This window comes from Centruroides vittatus, unplaced genomic scaffold, assembly GCF_030686945.1.
Source record: "Centruroides vittatus isolate TY-2023 unplaced genomic scaffold, ASM3068694v2 scaffold_520, whole genome shotgun sequence".
NCBI lineage: Eukaryota > Metazoa > Arthropoda > Arachnida > Scorpiones > Buthidae > Centruroides > Centruroides vittatus.
Window position 1 is genome coordinate 256,673 of NW_027122712.1, and position 24,447 is coordinate 281,119.

Here is a 24,447-nt window from a genome sequence, read left to right on the forward strand (position 1 = left end):
AGCCCACGTATAGTTGTCACGCTCGTTGATCTTTTGTTTGTTAGGATAGATTGTAACGTGTGTGTGTATAGAAATCACTTGTAGTTGTTGGGATCCAAAGAACCTGTTTAGAGCAAAAATAAATTACTTTGTTACGAGAATAAAATCTAGTTATTTATTTGTACTATCCCGCTCGCTGGACCTTGTACTTGTCGCCCTAAACTTCACAACCTGATGCCGATACTGGCTGGTATTGCTACTTTAAGACCGATACTGATACCAGTATCAATACTTTAAAACTACTCATGAATATATGCTATTGCAGAAAACTTACTATTTACAAATTATTAAGGAATGGCAAAGATAAAGTTATCAGCAAAAGATTACTTGAAGAAAACTCCATTCCTGTGATAGATGAAAGATTTAACCAACAATTAGTGTATATTGGTTCTGCAAATAGATCTTTAACAAGGAGACTGGCAGAACATAAACATAATATTGATATCAATATTTCAGTGACTACTTTAGTACAATACATGACAGAGCAGACCTTAATGATGCCAAATTATTATGGCATGTGTATGATTAACACAAACTAAAAATGTTAGAAAAATTAGAAATATTTAAGACCACATTAAAAGGAAGTTGCATAAAGACTGTGAATCTCTATCTGCCACATGACAATTTTTATATGATAATCCACATAAGAATGTTTCATCATAAGATGGGTGAGTCAACCACATGTAAAAATATACATCTGTGTTTATCTTATAATCATTTAATGTTATATTTTATTTATCATAATTATACATATATGATATTACTTTTTTAGAATTACATTTCTAATTACAAACACATGAGAAATATCAACTGCCATAATGCATCAGGCTATTTTTCTGCTACTAATAGCCCAATGCATTGTGGCAATCATTTGGCATTGATTAGTAATGTCAGGTTTCAAGATGTTTATGTATGCATGAGAAATATAGGATATTCTATATCTTAAAAAATTGAATAATGTCACTTATAAGTAACATTCTAAATTTTGAACATTATCAAATTGAAGTTAGAATGGAAACCTGATGAAGGTTTATGAAATATGTTAAAAAATTTGTTCTTAATAAATGTGTTTGCTTTTATGTATTCATAATGTATGACTTTTGATTAATATTTTATCACAGTTTCACATAATCATTTTCTTACAGTATTAAATATACTTTTGAATACTGGATACTAAATCTCATTAAAAATCTCTAGCACATTTGAAAATTTTCAAAATATTATAGACTTATTACTAATGAAAAATGAAAATTCACTCAAATTATAAATGGCTTTTATGCCATTTATCTCAGAAAAGTACTAGGATATATATTATATGAACTAGTGATGTATTGGCAAGCATTTTGGCTAATTACCAGCTAATCATCAATTAAAAATTGATCGATTAATTATATAAATATTCTATACTTTATGTTTTTATTTTAAATTATACATTAAATATAGTTATCACTTTTATTGAAATTAAGGGTAAACAGTGACTGAGATGAGATTGGAAAAACTAACATATGAAAACAATAATGGCAATATACTTATAATAGCCATAGTGAAAAACTGTAGAACATACCCCAAATTTTTGAAAAAGCCAAAGTCTCATTAAGACAGTGGCATGGCGTAGTGGGGGCGGCATTTTTTCACAATAAATAATAATAATATCTTGTAAAAATTTGAACCATTTCATTTCATATTTTTGTCGCACCTACGATTCAGATCAATTGAAATGAGCACGGAATTTTTCATTACTTATTCTGTGATGAAACTGGGAAATCCCCTTTCTTTAAATGAATGTATAATAATGACATCTTGCTCATTGTAGCGACTGACAACACTGTCTGTACTGACTTGTAGGGATTCCCTGTATTTTATTTAAGGAGGGCGAAATTTTCCTCTGCCCCAAGCAGCTAACACCCACGCTATTCCACTGCATTAAAAGTAAATAAAGTAAAAAATAATGTTGTATCATTAATTGTAAAAATTTTAGAATATAAGGGTTCCAAAAATTGCTCTTTTGTTGTAATTGTTAAATTTTTTATAGTTACAATAAAATTTCCAGTAAGGTATATTGGAATTTCTACAGAATATTTAAAAAAATTAGTATTTGATATGGCAAATTATTTCATATTTAAATTTTATTGTGTGCGCAAACTTTTTATTGCTTAATATGATTCGTTATAACATATTACTTTATCATCATTTATTAATGCAGCTAGAACAATAAAATAAGTTAGCTATGATATATGCTTAGGAAAACTAATTTTATTTATAGCTAATAATTTTTTCAACCAAATACACTGGTTTCCAAAAATAAGGAAAAATCATAAAAATAGCAAAAATTCATTCAAAAATAAACCAATCTCTATGAAATTTGAGTATATTGTTAAATAAAAGGTGCTGAACAAATCTCCATATGCAAAATAGTGGTGCTGCAATCAGAATGCATCATCTGCAAGTAGCATAAAAATGCATGTTTAAGAGTAGGGCTATAGATTTTGCTGCGATAGTTACATAAGAAATCCTGGATAGACAATTTGTTACAATGACTACAAAGCATCATTTGCCGTAAGAACTGCAATCGAGGGCCATTGGGAGATTAGAAGCAGGTCAAAATCAGACAGAGGTGGCTGGATGGTTGATTGTGAATCTTTATGTAGTTCATAGACTTTGGGAACAATTTCAAACCATTGATTTGGCATCCAGAAGATTTAGCCAAGGATGACCAAGTATTGTGTCGAGCCCTGATGACCGATATTTCTAGTTATGTGCATGAAGGAGTACAACCTCAATCCCAACTCAACTTAGGTCTTTCCTTGCTACAGTCACTGGAAGGATGGTGATAACATCTGCTGTGAGCAAGAAGGCTCATGAAGATGGTCTGTACATGAAGTGACCAGTCATTTGTGTGCTGCTCACTTCTTGTCACAAGAGGGAGCATTTGATGTGGGCATGTTAACATGCTCTGTGGACTGCAGATCAATGGAGGGCTATTCTCTTCACAGATGAGTCCAGGTGTAGCTTGCAAAGCGATAGCAGATGTTTTTTGATTTGGAGAGAACCTGGAACACATTATCATTCGTCAAACATCCATGAAAGAGATTCATATGGAGGAGGCAGTGTCTATGTTTGGGGTGGTATCTCTTTTGGGTGGACACACAGACTTCTGTTTTTTCATGTGGAACTGTGACTGTTTAGGTGTATAGAGATGACATCCTTGATGCCTGTGTGTGCCCTTATGCCGGTGCAATAGGCAATAATTTCATCCTACAAGATGATAACGCTAGACCACACAGTGCTCGTATCATAGAAAGTTACCTTCAGCAGCAAACAATTCAGCTTATGGAGTGGCCAGTTTGATCTCTGGACCTGAATCCTATCGAGCATGTCTGGGATGCTCTAGGGAGATGTATTGCTGCTCTCAATCCTCATCCTCAGACTGTTTCCAGACTTAGAACAGCTTTACAAGAATGATGGCTCTCACTTCCTACTGACTGCATAATTGACAACAATTACTATAACATCATAATTGTCTTGTAATTTGTTTTCATGTCATTTTACACCTTACTATGTGTTGTATACTTTTTCTCAGGGTCATTAAAATCAGCATGTAATCTTTTGAGTTATGATTTTTGTGATATTTCCTGAATTTTTGGAAACCAGTGTACTGTATATCTAAAGGCAAAATTATTTTTGGGTTATAATTAAGCTAATTAATTCAATTAATTAATCAATTTTTAGCTCAATTATACACTAGTAATCAAATATATTTAAAAGTTGGCTTATTAAACTTGAACCATTTGTTGTGTTTACAATATTTTTTTACAGTCTGTTACAAAAGCATAGGAACACCATAAATTTTGTGTTTTTTCAAAATTTATTTTGTAAATATTACTGGAAATATTATTAATTATTTTTTATCACTATTTTGATTATTTTATCAGGTTTTTTACATTTCGTAAAGCAGCATAATTTTTTAGATAACTAAAGTTAGTTTAAGGAAATTGAATAATATCCTCTAAAAAACAACAGGACATGTGCCTTGGTTCTCATGAATTTCCTTGAGCAGCACCTGTATTCTCAAAATCATAGCTAACCATTGTACTTTTGTCCATGTCTTTAATTTCATACTTGCAATATAGATTATTCATAAAACTTCTGTGACAATTCATCAGCTCCTGGTGTTGCTGTTTCTATCCATTTTTTTGTGACAATGTTAAGCTAAGTATTTTTTATATATATAGAATAGATATATGTTTAATTTTTTTAAGTGAGTTTTCTTTACAATGTTAAAAAATGTTAGTGAAAATTTTGAATAAATTTTTATTTTTTCAAACATTTTTTTAATTGTAATTCTTTTAATATATTAAGTGAATGAATTTATTTATTTCTTCTAATTGATGATAATTTGTATAGAAATGACAGGAATCATAAGATGATATAGGTATAGTATTGTTACTGTACAGTTTACTGGAACACCATTTAAGAAAATTTTTTATTTTAAAAATTTGATGACAACAGAAAGATTAAATTGGGAAATTTAAATTTAGAGAACTATGCTGTTAATAATCTTGCTTTATGTATTTCCAGAACTAGCATGTGATCTGATGCAACATTTTTATTTAATTTTTCCAGTAATGATATGTATTTATAGTATAATAAGTGAAACCATGGCAACCATTCTAAGTTAAGATGTAGAGTAATAAGTAGAATGCAAGTACAGGTGCTGTATGTACTTGCATTCTACTTATATTTTGCATAAGTTACATATAAGTATATATACACATAAGTTAGGTGTTATTGTACCATGTATGTACTGCATTGGGTAATAATACAAGAACAAAACAAAATAAAAATATACTGTAGTTACATAGCAAGCTATGTATTTTCTTACTTGTGCAGGAAAATATAGTGAAACCTGATTGGTTGTTTTTGGTTTAATTTAGTGTGTATATATATATATATATATCAGCTGACAATACAAAAATTTCAAATACTACAATTTCTCAAAAATGAGTAAAAAAGTTTAAGCCAACTTGAGGACTGGCAAAAGTTGAATTGTTCTTCATAAAAATTGAGACACATTTTTCTGCTTAATACAATAGATTACTCCAAGACAACATTATAGTGAATTAAAAGGAAAAGTAGTTAAAACTAAACATATAGTTAACTAGTAGTTTAATTTCCAAATTGAGGTAGTAATTGTAACTAGTAGTTAATTATGTAGTTTAATTATATTAGTAGTTACTGCCTATCTTTAAAATTAGTAAATAAGTTAATAATTAATGAAATATATTTCATTCAAGTTTAATTTTATATTTAGTAACAGAAATGATAATTAGATGAACATTAATGATTAAGATTGATCTAATTACCATTTCTATAATTCTAAAAATAAAATTTTAATTCTGTATTTTAATTTTTGATATCCAAAACCAATAGCATGTGTTATAAATTTGTTGTATTAAACTATATAAAGTTCAAGAAATTATTTCATTGTTTAGAAAGAGAAATAGCATCTAGCAATTAAGATATTTGAAAGTTGATTACTGGATGGTTTTCATCCAGCTATATTTTAAATTTATTATTTCAAAAACATAATCAATCTTATTATGAATTCTATTCATATTTTCTGAAAGTCATTGTCTCTGTTGATTGTATTGAATTAATAAGTATTCAGTTCAAGACAATGTGCAGTTTTATATCTCTCCTCTGTTTGAGATAAAATATTTGATACAATGAGCACTAACTAATATATTGATTTTTTAAGCAAGTGTAATGAAATGGAAATTATACATGCTCTAATTGGACTGCTTGTAGGTTCTAATCTTCATTTTCTTTGTTACATTCATGTTTTGTCTTCATTTTCAGAACAATAGATACCTTCATTCATTTACAACAACCAATTCACTACTACTTAATCAAGCAGTCATCTCTTATTTTAATCACAGATAATTAAAAAATGCAATTGTCTTAATTTCATTAGAAAAGATTTCTGCTGATAAGGAGAAAACATGTATAAAAAAATAAATGCCTGATTACTATTGTTATTTATTGACAATTTATGGTAAAAGAATCAAATGCAGTAGAGTCTCTAGTCCATCATTCACCAGTCTGACACGTTCAGTAATCCGACTTTTCTCAGGATGGCAATTAAGAAACTTTTGTGTTATCATTTGATGTATGTTACAGTGTGATATATGTGTATACTGTCTGTCGCTAGTTGTTTGTTGCACTTGTGGTCAGCAAAATACTCACAATTGTGATTAGTACAATAAACTAATCTGTGAACTAAGTGTTTTTTTTTTTTTTTTTACTGTATAGTACATATACACATACATACAAAATCCAGTAATCAACAATTTGCTGTAATCCAACACTTGATGGTTTGATATATGTTGTATTACAGAGATTCTACTGTACATAGCTTCTTTTACATGGTGTATCTAAAAAGTTCAGTGATGTTAGGAATCTTGAAGGCAATGTATGTGATAAGTTTGAGCTTGTGAATGGACAGCCAGGAACTTGTTTAGAATGCCTTCTGGTATGGAATAAATGTTTCTGAAAGTGGGCTTCTGCTACACAACATGAAAGTTGTGAAACATTTGTTGTGCATCCAGTGCATACGGCAAGAGTTCCATGAGACTGGAATGTGGGTTTTGTTGCACATCAACACACTCATGCACTGTGATCCAGTTATTGACTCAGCATAATGTGACTGTTTTGGATTACATTCTGTATTCCCCAATCTTGTGCCTGCAGACTTTTTTGTTTCAGAAATCTGTAGAGATGTAAGAAAAAAAGTGATTCATTAATGAGTTCTCTGAGATCATTTTTCGTTGACATCTCTGCAATTCAGGTCAGTGTGACAGCAATTCTTAAGGAGGTTCTCAAACAAGACTTTTCTGTTTCCAGAAGCTTTACGAATGTTGTCAAAAGTGTGTTCTCTCTCATAGAGAGTACTTTGAAGCCCGTTAAAAGTATTGTTATATATCTTCTGTTTTATTGTTCTAACATTCACCAAACTTTTTAGATGCACCATATATAATCAGTGAATAACCTAATCAATAACTTTATTTATTTTATTAATGATGTAAAAAAAATAAAGTGTCACCAAAACACATTTATACAAATTTGGAGAACACGAGTATAGTGAATAGCTTATGCTGGAATAGGGTACAAATTTCAATCATAAGAAACTTTTAGATATGAGTCCATTTTAATTTATAATTAGTTTCCAAGAATGAGGTAAGCTCTTAAATAAAATTATGATGATAAGAATTGTTAAACTGCTTTACATTGTTTTGTGTAATTTCAAGAAAATTTTATTGACATTAATAATAATAATAGTAATAAATCAAATGATAAAATTCATTAGAAGAATTTTAATATATTAATATTAAAATATAATATAAAATTAATATAATAATATGAAAATAAAATATATTTTCAATATAATTTATTCAATTATAACAATATTGTAAATTTTGTTATGCGGCAACTTGACTCAAAAGACAAAAGAACAGTGGCATGCCGTGACATTTGATGACAGGGAAGCTGTGTTCCTGTAAGAAGCTGACTTCCAGGGGCAATCAGTTAATTGCGCGTCAGTGATGGTCTAGGGCAGTGGTTCTTAACCTTTTTATACTCGCGGTCCACCAAATATTTCATAATTTTTTGTGACCCCCATTTTTTAATAATAATTTATATTTGATAATTTGATAATTTATCTATAATAAATTGATTTTTTTATTATTGCTTTATTTTTTATATAATAAATGTAAATCATAACTTTATTATTTCATTATCTATTTAAATAACATTCAAACTTCACAATTAAACACGAAAACTCATTAATTTTTAACAGAAAATAAAATAAGAAACATGTCGATAAATCGATCCAATGTCGATGCTAAAACTAAACTAAAACTAAAACGCCCACTTGTCGTAAGGATTTTGCATAACTTTTGCAAAAATATTTAAATATTCAAAGCCTACTATTTTTCCTAATTATTTTTAAAATTCCAAGCATTAATAGTTTCTTAAAATTGCTTTGGAATAAAAGAAGTAAATACTGCAGTGTAAGTAGCATATTTACATTTATTTCTTCTGTACTAACAAAGTTGTATGTAGGAAGAAATACAAAATAAATAAATAAAAACTAAATAGGAAAACTTTATCTTTCTTATTTCACTTTTCAATACGATATTCGGATTATACATCAATTTTCTTTTTATTATATTCTGAAGGAAATTTTGCATAATTTGGCGGCCCCGGCAAACTTCTTATGGACCTCCAAGGACCGCGGCCCCCTGTTACGAATCACTGGTCTAGGGACCATTCGTATTCATTTGTTCGATAAGCCAGTAAAAACTGTAGACTTCTCTAAATGTATTTTTAATATCACAATTACATTCTGAATCGCTAGCCACGATATAAGGGCTAAAATTAAAAGTAAATTATAAAAACTTACTCGGTGAAATAAAATGTGCGATGGATATACATACCTGGTACAATGTATTGTTCGATTGTATTAATATACTTTTAAAGAAAATTATAATTAAAATATAGCTTTGTAAAGAAACGTACATAAAAATAACATAAAATATTCTTTACTTTTTAAATCTTAAAACAATCCACTTAGTCAAATATCTTGATACGAGTAGCTAATGGATGGAACTAGTGACGGTCCAGGTAGGTGTGTAGTGAGTGTGTGCGTGCCAAATCCCGAGGGTGCCGATACCGGTCAATGTCAAATGCCTCTTTTGTCGCATCACTAGTATATCTCAAAGGACGCCACAGGGCTGTTGTAAATTTTAAACGTTTCTCACCGTAGCTGTAAAAATCTAACTATGTTAAACTTAATAGTCATTCGTTTTCTAACTAATTCGTTTTAATACCAGGTGTACACGGAAATCAGTTTCCCACTGTACTGAGCGAGTGATTGGTTCTGTTAAGCTTTTGTTGAAGTAAAATTCTGGCTCTTTCAACAGGGTTTTATTTATGTCCCCATTCCCTAATCTCTTAATTATTTAGTCACTTCTTAAGTAGAAATAAGTCGAAACCAGTTACTTTGTACCTGAATATCTGTAGAATATATAAATCGTAAATTTAAGGAAAATAAATTCTAGAGCTTTTTTTTTTTGTACCATTGTATGTCTCATTCATTAAATTTGGTTGTAAATGATGCTGCCAAAGTAACAGTTAATTTTTAACACTGTACTAGAATTGTACACGTTTTTTCTGCATCCCCTTACAGATGGGACATACTAAATCGTAATATCACCGGTTTAACATTGAAATCCGTAAGTAATATAAGATGGGAGAGCGGAATAAACGCAGAATAAATATATCAAATATTTTAATGGAGTTTTTTTAAACTCCTGTCAACTATACAGAACTATCATAAAAACGTGCCAGTAAACTCCTATCGGTTGGGTTGTTATAAATCTAGTCTAGGGTGGGCAACCCTTTTTATAACATGGGCCAGAATAAATTTTACGTTTTTTTCCGCGCCGTAGTAGTTAATTGACGCCTTCTTGTGACTCGTAATTTTTTTAGTCTGCAAATATGAAATAAATAAATAAAAAGTTAATTACTACATTTATTTCTCTTATCGTTTTCGAAAATTACAAAGAATTGGAAAAATAACTATTAAATTGGAAAAATAACTAATTAATAATCTATTAAAGATCTCGCGGGCCGGATAGAAACTTTTCACCAGCCGTAGCTGACCCGCGGGTTGCCCGCCGTTGATCTAGTCTGCTCGTGATTCACATAATCGGGCGAGGGTGGCCAGGGCCGGATTTTAGGCGATTGGAGCGATTGGTGCCAATCGGGCCCCGCGTTTGAAGGGGCCCCGCATCACGTCAAAATTTATATATTTAAAAATAGTACATGTTACAAAAATAAATATCTAGGTATATTATTATTAAAAAAAACCCAACATATTTCAATATGTAAATTAACAGTTAATTAATTTTGTTATCTAAAGTTTGAGGGGCCCCGCAAAAAAAAATTCAATCGGGGCTTCGCACCTATTGGATCCGGCGCTGAGGGTGGCCGAATATCTAGCAGGCGGCTAACAGCCCACAACCGCTCCGGGATATAAAGTCGCGTACTCTTTACGCGTGTGTCGCTTCTACCAGCTAAACCGTGACGTTTGTGCTATGTAAAGCGCATGCGCCAATGCCTATAATCTGGCTGCTTGGAAGTTGACAGGCAGGCGGATAACAGCCCACAACCGCTCCGGGATATAAAGCTGTACTCTTTACGAGTGTGTCGCTTCTACCAGCTAAACCGGGTGAGGTTGGTGCACTGTAAACCGCATGTGCTAATGCCTATATAATCTGGCTGATTGGAGACTGACCCGGTTTCGACATTCCTTCCGCCACCGAATTATTCGAATATACAATAGCAATGTTATCGTTTTTTTTCACATGTAGTATAGAAATTTGTAAAAGATACATAATGCAGTTATAATAAAATATTAATTTTAATTAATTCAAAGTACGTTAAAATATGAAAATTTATATTTTATAAAATTCAAGGGAAGGTCATTGAAAGGTGGAATCGGCACTTCCATCGCTTCCAATGACGGCACGCCACTGCAAAAGAATAACCATATATCAAATTAAAAATTGATTAGAGTTGGTTACAGGACTTACAGGACCAGGACTCACTATTTCTGCTTAATTATTACAATTTTCATTGTGGTAAATGTTCTTTTGCATAAGAACATGTACAACAGTGGAAATTGTAATAATTGTAATAAAAAATCTACAATAAATAAAACAAATATTAAAAATTTGGATATAAATTTATAACATTCAATATTGAGCTGAGTACTTCATTAAGTTAAAATAATGACTAAATTAATAAGTATTAATAACAAATAAATAGAGGGAAAAAAACTAATTTTAGATTTTTCTCTTTTTAAAAATGAAAAGTTAAACTTAATAAAAATTTAAATCAAACTGAAACTATTACTAAATAGTAACTAAAATATTGATATCCAAAACTAAAAAATAAATAATATGATACTATAATGTTGTCACACAATTGATTTATCATTTCTTTGGGGACATTACAATCATTTAAACATCACTACATATAAATGTAGAGAATTTTATTTATAGATGAGGCTAGCCTCACTATTATGAGTCTTGCTCATTCTGCCTGTTTTTCCATTGGAGGACACGCATGTGAAATTTGCATACAGATTCAGTTACAATCTCAAATATATCATATTACCACATATTTTCTCAAAGTTAGGCTATCTGAACACAAATTGATATTGATAAAGGAAGGCTTAGCACTGCCTTGGCTGTTTATGCATCTGACCACAGTATACATCCTGACTTCAACAAATCATCATCAAGAGGACAAAACAACCTGCCCACATTAAAACAATGGAAGCACTTGAAATATTTAATTCTGAAAAAGAAGGTTAACGTATTAATTTCAAAAATGAGTATCATTTGTCTGGCAGTTTATATTTAAATAGCATAATATACATGTATCACAAAATTTTTAAGATCTTTTTAAAACATTTAAAAGGATTCTGTACCACTATAATATTCTGATTTTCTTATCTAATCTTAAATATATTTATGGCATGCATTGTATTTATTTTAATTATATTTTAATTCACATATAAGGATAGTACAAAATATCCTTACATATTGGAAACATTTTTGAATTTTTAAAAAATGTCATGTGTTCCTTTGCATTCCATTTTAGAACTCTCCAAACTGATAAAAAAGATCTCTGCAGATCAAAAACATACTCATAAATGCTTACTGGAAGTAATTCGAAGTTCACCTGTGGTGATTTCTATTTTGTATTATATTCTGCAAACTTCAAGAATTAGAACTGTAGTTAAACATTCTAATTTGTTAGATGTTTTAACTACTATTGTTCACTTTTATTTTTAGTATCTCAACTTAAAATATATTTATTACTTGACTGCAATATTGATCTTCCTAAATCAGATAATTTCAATACTATAGATCTGGAAAGTCTCTGTAGCATAATCTAATTATAGCAGTTTTCTGTATTTTTCAACTAGAGTGAATGAAGACCAGGAATCTCAGCTGGACTATTCATTGAATATAATAGTTCTGTAGAGATTGAATTTGAGGTTGTATAAGTCAAACCCACTGAGTGATCATTTGCTTATTGTATTCTTTGTACCAGATGAAGATCATTCTGGACAAACACTTTAATTCTTATGGAAGAAAACTGAATATGTTTAGTTAATAAGCCTTTGTGTCCTTATCTTAATTTAAACTTATCTTTTCTACTAGTACTTTATCAATTAACAGGACTTATTATACTGGATTTATGGATGCAGCAATTATGATTGTTTTTTTTAAATCACCTGTGATTTAAAAAAACAATATTATTTCTGATCTGTAAGACCTAATTGCTGCATCCATAAATCCAGTATAATCCTGTTAATTGATAAAGTACTAGTAGACAAGATAAGTTTAAAACTGAATATGGTTTGGCTATTTAAATTTCACAATGCACTTAGTACTTTATTTACTTGGAATTACATGTATTATACAAAAGTTGTTAACTTGGCAATTGATTACTTTTACAACCTATTACTGTATTTTTATTAATAAGTATATGTCTTATATTTATAATACTTATCAAAAATGAAACAGTAATCTAGAACATAATCCTAAATCTCTCTTATCCTCTGATACACAGAAGCAATTTAAATACAAAACAAAACCAGATTTAAACTTATAACAGAAAGTTATTTATTGTGACATCATCACAATACTGGGCTGCAATTTTTAATCATATTTTTAATTTATTTCATTTAAAATACATACTCTCTATTTCAAATTAGTACTATAGTGTCTTGTCCCTGTACATCATACTTTTCCGTTAGCAATGGAGTCGTGTCAGTCATCTATCTAACTCCTTTTAAGGGGAAATTTTTTAATTGAAATAACATGGCTTCCAGTTTGCATTGGATATCCACATACAGTTAATTGGGGCCTTCTGTCCCTAAGCTTTCCATATCTAGTCTTGAATTTCATTTATCTAACACTGTTCTCAAGGTTAAGGAAAAACAGGTAGACAGATGGACAACAGTGGAAATTTATAGGTCTATAATTTTTTCAAATTGCAGCTCAATTATTTTCCAAACTAAAAACTTGTAAATCTGGAGATAAGCAACAAATTAAAGAAGAAAATGAAATTTACTTAATCTATTAGAAAGCAGACGATAATATGTCATAGATAAGGAAAGATAGTAGCGAGGTTCAGGCTGAAGTTTTAAACGTGAAAACATGTACGTCGGACATCTGGCGCTGCTTTACTGTAAGCCTAGAAGTTTGACAATAGTATTTGGAATGTCGAGCATGATTCCACTGACTTTCCAAATGCCATTGTCAAACTTCTAGACCAGGCCTGGCCAACCCAAATTGTTTCGCGTTGACCCACTTTGATCACGCATAACATTACGGTGGGTCACAATTTAGGCAAACATGCTTTTAAAAAAGTAAAACAAATACAAAATTAAAACACTACACATATAAAAAAAACTTAAACAAACACCTTAATGTTCGCTGAGAAATTTATTAATTTAACTAACGTTTTTGGCTTATTCAATAAGCCATCTTCAGGTTTTTAACTTTCGAACAAAAAACAATATCGTTCTATTAAAAGAATACCATAGTTTGAAAAAATTCAAATCATTAGTAACGGTCAAAAAATAAAACAAAGAGGATGAACATGGTAATAAAAATAAATAAATATACAGTCAAACCTGTTTATATATGCGCTCTTTTTATGTGCGATTTTTATTTGTGCGATTTTTTTAATGCGAATTTTTAATTTGTGCGGTATAGTTGGCGACTAGTCTCGTGCGATTCGTCATGTCTCACGTTGACTTATTATAGCTAAATAAACTTATTATAGCATAAATGCACTTATTATAGTAATATTATTGCATGAATATGCGAAAAATGAAATAATTTACTTTTTAAGTCAACAAAACACCACCTGGACAAAAATATGTAAAACAGACGATAGACCAGACGATGCAGTCAAGTGCTGACATCTGTTGTCAATAAATTCTATTTCGTACGGTTTTGAGTTATTTTCTATGTGAGACTTTTTTTATGCGGTCCCTGTTGACCGCATAAAAAAATATTTTTTTAATTGTGTTGCGAAAACTATTTTTTACAGCCATTCGTGAAGTTTCGTGAGATTTTTTTTAATGCGTTTTTTTTAATGCGGTCCCTATCCCCCGCATAAAAACAGGTTTGACTGTATACATAAATAAATAAAAATGGTAATATAAATAAATAAGTATACAAAAATATATAAAACCAAAAAAAGAAAAAAAGAATAAAAAAAAAAAAAAAAGGAAGAACGTGGTAATATAAATAAATATACAATAAAATACAACAAATGTAAGGTAAAAACGTTTTACTCGTGCCCATATATACTACCATCTATCCTAACCAGAAATACTTCCCCATAGAACTCACGTGTCTCTTATAAATTTTTAACTGCATATTTCCAAGCTGAAGGAAGACCTTCTGCGTCCCTTGCGTTAATACATTTATCTCTTAGTTTGCTTCTGTAAATTTCTATCTTTTCAGCCACTCTTGCCAAAGTTGGGGAGTGTACCTGCTTTATGATGGAAAATATGGATATGGATGGATGGAAAATAATAAATTAGTGGTAAAGGATCCTGTTATGGTAGTTAAAGAGCTACAAAGCATCGCTTTGAAGGATGAAGAAGTGGGAACTGTGTTAGATTACGAAAGTTTGTACCCGTCTATTAAGATTGAGTCCTGTGTAGAAGCACTTATGGAGTTCTTGTACAGAGATAACCCAACGTTAACACAACACAGAGATGAGGTTATAGAAATGGCTAACCTAGTATGTTGCGAATCCTTCTTCGGGTACGAAGAACAAGTATATAAGCAAAAAAGGGGAGTACCGATGGGAAGCCCAATTTCGGGGCTCCTCTGCGAGCTTGTGGTTAGTAAAGTAGAAGAAAAGGTATTGCGGGGCTTCGAAAGGGATATAGTATTCTACAAGAGATATGTAGACGACGTTTTTATAATATGGAGGAACAATCGAGTAATTGCTAACTTTGTAGATAGAATTAACGAGAACGAAGAGGGCCTTAACCTGAAGCTAGAGCAGAAAAGCTCCAGGATAGTACATTTCTTAGACATTAATGTTATATTTAACAAAGGGCATATATCCACCGGCGTTTTCATTAAACCTACACATAGCCCACTATATATCCCTGCAAGCTCTAATGACCCTTATAAATATAAGTTAGCAGCATTTAGAGCATTGGTTAGAAGGGCCTTTATATACTGTGAAAATGTGATAGACCGGGATACAGAGATAGAAAGAATTATACAGATAGCAGGAACATTAGGTTATAGGAGGAAAGTCATTGAGGGAATTATTAGAAAATTTGAGGCCAGTAATGATAAGAACACCAGGCACGGGCCTTACAGATACACGAAATTTACATACAATAAGTATCTGGGAGGGATTATGAAAGAAATAGCAAGAACTAAGGATACAAGGGTGATCTTGAAAAGAGCTCCGAATTTGTATAAAATACTTAGAAACGATAAAGGGTTAGTTAAAAAAGAAGATAAGGCGGGTGTGTATAAGATTCCCTACGAGAACCAGCTATTAGGTATTAATAAAGATTATGTAGGGGTTACTACTAGAAACCTAGGAATAAGGATCAAGGAACATAAATATGATATTAGAAAAGGTTCCAACACGACGGTATTAGCCCAGATGGGGCAGACGGAGGGATCCTTAGTACATTGGAATGAGGCGAAAATCATAAAGCAGGTACACTCCCCAACTTTGGCAAGAGCGGCTGAAAAGATAGAAATTTACAGAAGCAAACTAAGAGATAAATGTATTAACGCAAGGGACGCAGAAGGTCTTCCTTCAGCTTGGAAATATGCAGTTAAAAATTTATAAGAGACACGTGAGTTCTATGGGGAAGTATTTCTGGTTAGGATAGATGGTAGTATATATGGGCACGAGTAAAACGTTTTTACCTTACATTTGTTGTATTTTATTGTATATTTATTTATATTACCACGTTCTTCCTTTTTTTTTTTTTTTTATTCTTTTTTTCTTTTTTTGGTTTTATATATTTTTGTATACTTATTTATTTATATTACCATTTTTATTTATTTATGTATATTTATTTATTTTTATTACCATGTTCATCCTCTTTGTTTTATTTTTTGACCGTTACTAATGATTTGAATTTTTTCAAACTATGGTATTCTTTTAATAGAACGATATTGTTTTTTGTTCGAAAGTTAAAAACCTGAAGATGGCTTATTGAATAAGCCGAAAACGTTAGTTAAATTAATAAATTTCTCAGCGAACATTAAGGTGTTTGTTTAAGTTTTTTGTATATTGAATTCTGCTGGGTACGAGTGTGATTTACACTACACATATGCTACCTTATAAAGTGCAGTCGTGAATAAACATGGCTGCATTTTATAAGGTAGCATATGTGTAGTGTTTTAATACGATATGCAGTCTACGACGAGTTACAAATACAAAATGAATAAGATTTTATTGTTATGCCAAGAGTTCGTACTCGCACTTGTGCATTATAACAATGACACATGCAAATTTTCATTTATTTAATTAAAACAATTAAATAAATGAAAATTTGTATACACATAACGGGAAACAAAAGTTTTAATAGATATATAATATCGCTTAGCGGGCCACCCAATTTAACGTGACGGGCCGTGGGTTGGCCAGGCTTGTTCTAGACTTACAGGAAAGCGGTGCCAAACGTCCGACGTACATGTTTTCGCATTTAAAACTTCGGCCTCAACCTTGCTATTACAATAAAAAAATTTAGTGATGTTAAAAACAACAACTTTTTTGGACAACAGTTTGTAAGCTTCTTTATATGTTGTTAATAATAGCTATATAAATAAAACTGTTTTCATAGATGTTGTTGCCAAGTTATTTGCTGAAATTTTCAATGCTTATATTTTAATTCTTTTATGCATACTAGACATTGATGGTATATCATCATAACTACATTACTTAAACAAATAGGTTATATAATCACATTTCCATTATCCTACCTCTTGTTAAAAACTCTAAAGGTTAACTCTAAAACTCTAAAGGTATTTTTCAGACTTTGCATAACCATTTAGGAATACTTGTCCATAAAAGAGGAATTAACTCATATAGGCAACTATTCTCCTATTCTGATAAACTCCACTATTACAAAGTTATTTGAAAGTTTTTTATAACTGCTTCAACTTTTTCATTAAAAAATGTTCTACTTCACATGCACTGGCTTTTTATTACTATATTTTTGATTACTAATTTAGATAACTTTTTGTTTAATCTCATTGTTTCGGTTGACTTATCAAAGGATTTTGATACAATAGATCTAGTTATTTTGAGACAAAAACTTTATTGATATGGACTCTGGTAATGCATTCAGCTGGTTGATGTCATATTAACACAATAGAAAATATTTTGTTCTAATTGATTCTTTGCTATCTCCCTCTGTGAAGCTACCTGTGGATTTCCTCAGCAATCTGTGCTAGCCTCCTGTTATAAAACTTACTTATTAATAACATATTTGATCATGTTCCACAACATTTATTAATTCTATATGCAGATGACATTATTGTTAATCTTACTTATTCTGACCTAAACTTTTTAATACTTGAAATCAATGTGGCTTTGTCTACAGTGTCTAATTATTTTTTAACTAATTGTTTACGTATAAACACCAATAAAAGTAGTTATAATATCCTTTTTGGAATAAAAATACTCACAAATGATATACTGATTTATATTGGAATAGTTAATATATCTTGTACCAATAATGTAAAATACTGATTGTCTTATGTAAATGAAGACAATACCCAAAACCAGCACAAATTAACTCAAAATAGTAGGCTACTTTTACTAATATTTTCATCTGTTTGTAACAGATCTTCAGATACAGAACTTTTGGCAATTAAAATACAAATTACAGAAATATTTATAGCAAAAAACTTATATTGAAATATGGTTTAGATTTCTGGGGAAATGTTCCTACGTGTTTTAATAAAATTACTAACAATGCAAAATGTATTTATTAGAACTGTTTAATTATGGCCAATTTTCTTCTGTCAGTGAAGTTTGAGGAACAAATGATTAATAACATTGGCTTTTTATATACAGTAGCCGCTCGTTACATCGCACTTGTCGGGAGACAGAAAAAGCGCGATATATCCATATAAACGAGTACTAAAAATTCTGGACTATGGTACGTTATGGAATTTCTATTTTCTGTTCTTTCATCAGCAAGTGTTTCTGATATAAAATAAGCTTAGTTTTGCAATACTGAATTTTATTCATGGCTAACATCATATTAAATGATATTTACATAAACATTGATACTGAGAACTCCCATTTAGCATTATTGTTTCTTTAACAATGACATTTAAAGACAAATACTGTCGATATAAAAACAAAATATCAGTTACGATTTTATTACAGAGTACTAGAAATTTGTGTAATTTATATTTTTCAATAAAAATTAAAAATACAGTAATTGAAAATTTAAAAAATAAATATTGAACATATAATAGAACATCAAAACTTATAAAATTAGAGTAAAAATTTTTTAAAAACAAAATAATATTATTGTAGAAAAATTTTAGAACTTTCAGTTCAAAAATAGAGAGATCTTTTTCTTACACATCATTACTCTGTGATCTGCCCAACTGTTTTGCTTATTTAAATCTTGACAAATTTATTGTTTCACCTGCAGTGTAGTTTCAAGGACAATGGTAAGAATAAAATACTGTATTTCATTGCAAAAAGAATTTCAATGGCAATTGGTAATTTAAAATTTATTGATTCAAATGCTTTTAAAATATGGGGACAAAAAAACGCAATATAACGAGGGCTACTGAACTAGCAATTACATTTATTAGCAAATATGTTTACAATCAGTAGGATAAAATCTGTAATCTAAAGTTGTCTTAATTCTTATAAATGTACTGCTTCTACTTGTAATAATTTATAAATAACTCTTATTGCCAAAATGTAAATTATCCATTGGACAAAAATCAGTTATATTTAATAGCATTTAAAATTTGGAATCTTTTGAAAATAAATTAAAAGGTATACCAACCTTGAAAAATGTATCTTTTGAAAAACTTAAATTAGAAAAGCTTAATCAATTGTATAATATACTAACTTCTTGGACAGACTGGAATATAGTTAATTGGGGCCTTGGGCCCTAAACTTTCCATATCTGGTCTTGGTGTTCATCTTAAGATTAATGGACAGACTGAAAGACAGATGACAGTGGGAATCCATATGTCTCTCTAGACAGTGAGAATGTATAGGAATTATTTACTGGGCTTCAAATTGCAGCCCAGTAAATAAAATGAAATCATTAATTATGTTTTCCATCAGTATAAAAGAACTAATATTGAGAAAAACGAATGTGACATAAGAAACTCAAACACAAGTTATCAGACATCTTCCTGTTTACATATCTAAATATGTAAGCAGGAAAACTGTAGAATTTTATTCATTTAAAAACAGTTTTATTTTAATCATTGAAAGAAGGATCTGAGATAAAGATTAATGGAGAGATAAAGCATTGAAAACTACTGCACAGCTACATTAAAATGAATGGTGCTATCTTTAACAAACAAGTATGCATTGTGAGTGAAACAAAGTAAATGAGATTGGAATCTATGAGCCATCTAATTGAAATTCTCACATGTTTCACTCTAGTTGCACTAGTGATTAGAATGTTTTGTTCTCATAAATATTGGTTTATGCTTGTTATATGAAATTCTTTGTCTCATAAATTTTGAAGAGGAATAAAATCATTCTTCCAAAAGTATCATAAACAAAAAGTATATTAAAATATGTATGTAATTTACAAAAATTTAGATATTAATAATGTAATTGTTTTAATCAGAATCTTCAAGTAGCAGTTAATTTGTAGTGAAAAGTTCAATGTCATGTTTGGTGAGTAACTTTTTAAGCTTTTACCAAATTTATTGAGCCTCAAAGTGTAATTAAAACTTTGTTACAAATTTCCGTCAGCCCGATTGTAGTTGCTCAAGAATTGATCAGGAGACTGATTCTGTTGAAGAACCTATTGCTAATGACGAATCCTCCTACCAACCATTGGTAGATAATAGTATAACTTATCTTTTCTTTTTTGCTATCTTATATAAATTAAAATACTTCTTAAAGAAATTAATATTATAGATTCTTTATATCTTCAATAAATATTTTAGTCTGAGGTATCTTATTTGTCTGAGGCTATTCCTCTGCTACCAAAAGATTCTGCAATGATCAGATATGGAGCCGATCCTTCTCATTATCAGCTAATAGCAGTAATTGGTAAATCATATTTCTATGTAAAAGATATTTAAATTCCTGATTATACTGTATATTAACTTTGCATTTTTTTTTCAATTATTTTGTTTTAAGGAAAAGGTTTAAAGGAAGCAGCTACCATATCATTAGCTAGGCATTTACCATCGGGTCGTCATGTAACTGTACGGAGGACAAATTTAGATTTGTGTTCTGATGATATTGCATATATTCAGGTAATTATTTCAGATTACTAATTTGGACATTCTTTAAATTTATATCTATTATAAAAGCAACAATATTCAAATTGGTTCTATTTATTGTCTAATAGCAATTACTTTTTACTTTAATGCTTAAAAAAGAATATATTATTAATGTTCTTTCTTATTCTTCATACAAAAGATATATGATGATGCCTAATGAGTAAAATAAGCCACCCCCATAATAACAATGAGCAAGGATTCCATATACTTGGTGATAACAAAGTGGAACTCTTGTTTCTACTTGTCATAGTTATACTGTATATGTATACATATTATTTTCCTGGCTATTATATCATAGAGGGAAAGGATGAAGTTTGGTCAAAAAATTCTCTCTCCAAGAATTTTATATTTTTCAATTTGGGACCTTGAAATCTCTCGAAATGCAAAAAAAGTTGGGGGTTTTTTTTTTTCATATATGGATGTGGTGGCATGATTTTTTCACCCACTTTGAATCTTAATAATTCCTGTGCCTTTTGTTGAAAATTTCTGAAATTTTGCATTGAGGTTTGTTTCTAGAAATTTTCAGGGAAAATAAACTATTGGTTGAGAAAATATGACCCCACTCCCTTAATATCTCAAAATGCTTCCATTATGAAATATTTTTAAAAATTATCCACATTTCCAATATTAATATTTTTTGATGTTTTTTTTTACATATAAATTATCATAGAATAATCCAATTGACTTCTATCTTTTTTCAATATGTATACAGGGGGGTGCAAAAGTAGGTATGCAGTTGAGAATCTGAGAAATACATATGTTTGGTGTTCATTATTATTATTTTTATTATCTTTTATTAGTTCATATTCTTTATTTGTGATTTAATTTGTACATAAAAAAATATGTATTTTCTTCCTATTTTCTCTTTGTATGGTTTTTTTCCATAACAACTGTATACCTACTTTTGCATCCCTCTGAATACTAGCAGATAAGCTTGGCATTGCTTGGGCAAAAAATAACAACAGCAAAGATTATTAGATTATTTTGTACTTCTAACCCTTATATTATATTATTTGATTTATATAACTAAAAAGGTTATCTTATGTAAGGGTTTGTTGTACCAAGTGACCGATCTAACACATTTTAAAAATTTGTGTACTGTAGAGGAATAAAGAATTTTTAAAATGTGTTAGACTGGACACTCAGTGTGATAAACCCTTACATAAGATAACCTTTTCAGTTATATAAATCAAATACTATAACATAAACATTAAAACAAAAACCGTATAAAGAGTTTGGTTATTTCAGCCTCATCATCACATTACGATACTTGGATGGTACAAAATGGCATAATTTCATTGGTTAAGTAGACACCAATTGAAAATGTGATATCTTAAATTTTTTTCAGATATCACATTTTTTTTTCTAATGTTGACTTTAAGAAACTGTACTATTTACAAATATTAAATGGTCATCTGCCAACCAATCAAATTTCATGAAAAATGAACCAAATATTTAAACTCGGCACTGTAAAACATATTTTGTGCAGGTTGGTAACCTTGTATTATGTAATTTTCCTATTCAAATGCTGCTAAATCTCTGGTCTGATAGAAAGAAGGGACTGTTGTGAAAGGGGGTTGAAGTAATTTGACCAAATGTAGTTGTTTCTCATTTCCCAGTCTTTTGCTTGTCCCAGGCTTCTGGGATAAAAGTGAACTGTTTCCTGGGATCCCGGGATAGAATTAATTATTTTTAAGATATACAAAATATCTTGAAATCAAATGTAATCATTTTTTATTTTTTAAAGTAATTTAATATGTTCTGCAACCTTCAAAATCATATTAATAATGCTGTGTAAGATATATATTAAAAATTACCTTTGAATTACGTAGAAATTTTCACAAATAGAAAAAATTTATTTAAAGTTTGCTGGAAACTGCATACTACAACAACAACAAAAAAAATGCTTTGAATTGAGTTGAAAATTTAAAAATAATGAACTTAGATTAAACTTCTAACTTAAAAAGTAATTTTCGTTTTTTAAATAAAACATAATACAAAATATTATTGAAAATTTTTATAATAAGATTTTAAAAAGCAAAGATGGTCAATACTCCAATCACTCAATCTGGTTCTTATTTAACTAATGAAAAGACTGCTACCGAGAATACCCTTTCCGATTCAATTCATATGGGTGGAATCGTCTTTAATGCATTTAAGAGAAGGCAGATGTTGTGTTTTCTCACCCATAGCCTGGAAGATTTTTAGTTCCTTTTCGAGATTGTAGTACTTCTTTTGCTCTCTAGTATTCTCGATTTGTCTACCTCGGCTGCTTTAATAGCGGCATCGAGCTTAAAGCCCGATAATTCGGTAGTTCTTTTGGCTTTAATAATCGGGTTTATGAAGAAAAACTTCATACTTGCAGACTTTGTACTCGTTTGTATCCTTGCCCAATTGCACAACCTGGAGTTATGCAGTTATTGAAGCTACTGAGCATGGTTAAAAATTAAGTCAGCATAAGCACAATTATTCCAGATATTACAGGTTCTGACAAGTAAAGAATTTTTAGAGTCCTGCCACAAATAAGCTACATATTGATTATTGACCATTTGTGACATGCCATAATGAGCAAAAATTTAAAAAACTAATAAGTAGGTTTAAAATTAATAAATACAAATGTATTCTGACAGTTTGAGTTAATTATACTTTCTATTTGCAAAATTTCGTCAACCTTAATACAAAATAAGAAAAAAGTGAATTTTTAAGAAATTTGCAGGATTTCCCGGGATGAGAAAAATTTCCCGGGTTAAAAAAACAACTGGAATCCTGTTTGAGAAACCCTAAAGATTATTAATTAGTACTGGTCTACTATTAATATTTGTAAAGTGATCCATGTGACAGGTTTTGATGGCCTCACATGTGATTGAAGCTGCTAAACTTAACATTTAAAAGACTTCATATGACATGTTTCAAAAAAATCTTATAAAAATGCAAGAATAATTGCTTTTATGTGATGATAAAGAAATTTATATTTTGGCAACAGATTGTATAAACTATGTGAGAAGTACATTCTTGTAAATATTGTGTTTATAGAAAATTTACTGGGTTGCAATTTGAAAAAACTGTAGATCTATAAATTCTGACTGTCACCCCCTGTCTGTCTTCTATCCTTCCTTAATCTTGGGAAAGGAGTTAGATAGATGAAAGTCAAGACCAGATGAATGTGGTCTTGACTTTCATCTATCTCATGCTACTTTGATTCAAAATTTTCCACTGAACGAAGTTAGATAGATGACCGATACAACTCTATTGCTAACAAGAAAAGTATGATGTACTGTACAGGGGCCAGACCACCACTAAAAGAATTGAGAATATTGTGATGAAAAGTTGCAGCCCAGCATTGATGATGTCACAATAAATAATCACTCATTAGAATTAGTCTGGTTTATTTGGTTACGGCAATGCGACATGCAAGCAATTTTCTAAGGGAGATTCATCCCGGGAAGACTTTTATGTGAAGCTGGATCCTATTTAGGTGTTATTAACGTGAAGAAAACTGGAAAAACTTCACGTGGCCAGCCTGTTGGCCATGCCCGAACCCATGACTAACTACCACAGTTCGGTCACTTTAGGCTCTCGGCTACTGGAAGATGCTTATTAGAATTAAGAGAGTACCATTTAGAAATGAAAAAAACCTGAGCTGTTAGATGTGGAAAACAATATACATTAGAATCTTGTTTTAACAGATCATGGGACAATGGATTTTTTTCCAGGTCCTGCCAAATTGCTGTGATTTTACCTCTTTTTAGTGGAT

General features: G+C 30.3%; 2 protein-coding genes across 3 annotated transcripts in view; both read left to right on the top strand.

The window, feature by feature from the left end:
* The window catches only part of LOC136989423 (STE20-related kinase adapter protein alpha), a 36,985-nt gene that overhangs the window by 8,033 nt on the left and 4,505 nt on the right, over nucleotides 1–24,447 (top strand). The window contains exons 2-5 of one of the 2 annotated variants that reach the window (XM_067287563.1): nucleotides 20,027–20,076; nucleotides 20,155–20,241; nucleotides 20,352–20,457; nucleotides 20,548–20,666. In XM_067287563.1, coding sequence (XP_067143664.1) covers nucleotides 20,065–20,076; nucleotides 20,155–20,241; nucleotides 20,352–20,457; nucleotides 20,548–20,666 — 324 coding nt within the window. In that variant the 5' untranslated portion in view covers nucleotides 20,027–20,064. Of the gene's footprint in view, nucleotides 1–20,026; nucleotides 20,077–20,154; nucleotides 20,242–20,322; nucleotides 20,458–20,547; nucleotides 20,667–24,447 lie in introns of those variants that run through there. The other variant, XM_067287564.1, reaches the window with a different exon arrangement.
* Nucleotides 14,719–16,023, top strand: LOC136989408 (uncharacterized). The gene is made up of 2 exons (XM_067287533.1): nucleotides 14,719–15,688; nucleotides 15,746–16,023. The coding sequence occupies exons 1-2, from the start codon at nucleotides 14,719–14,721 to the stop codon at nucleotides 16,021–16,023; spliced, it is 1,248 nt and encodes a 415-aa protein (XP_067143634.1).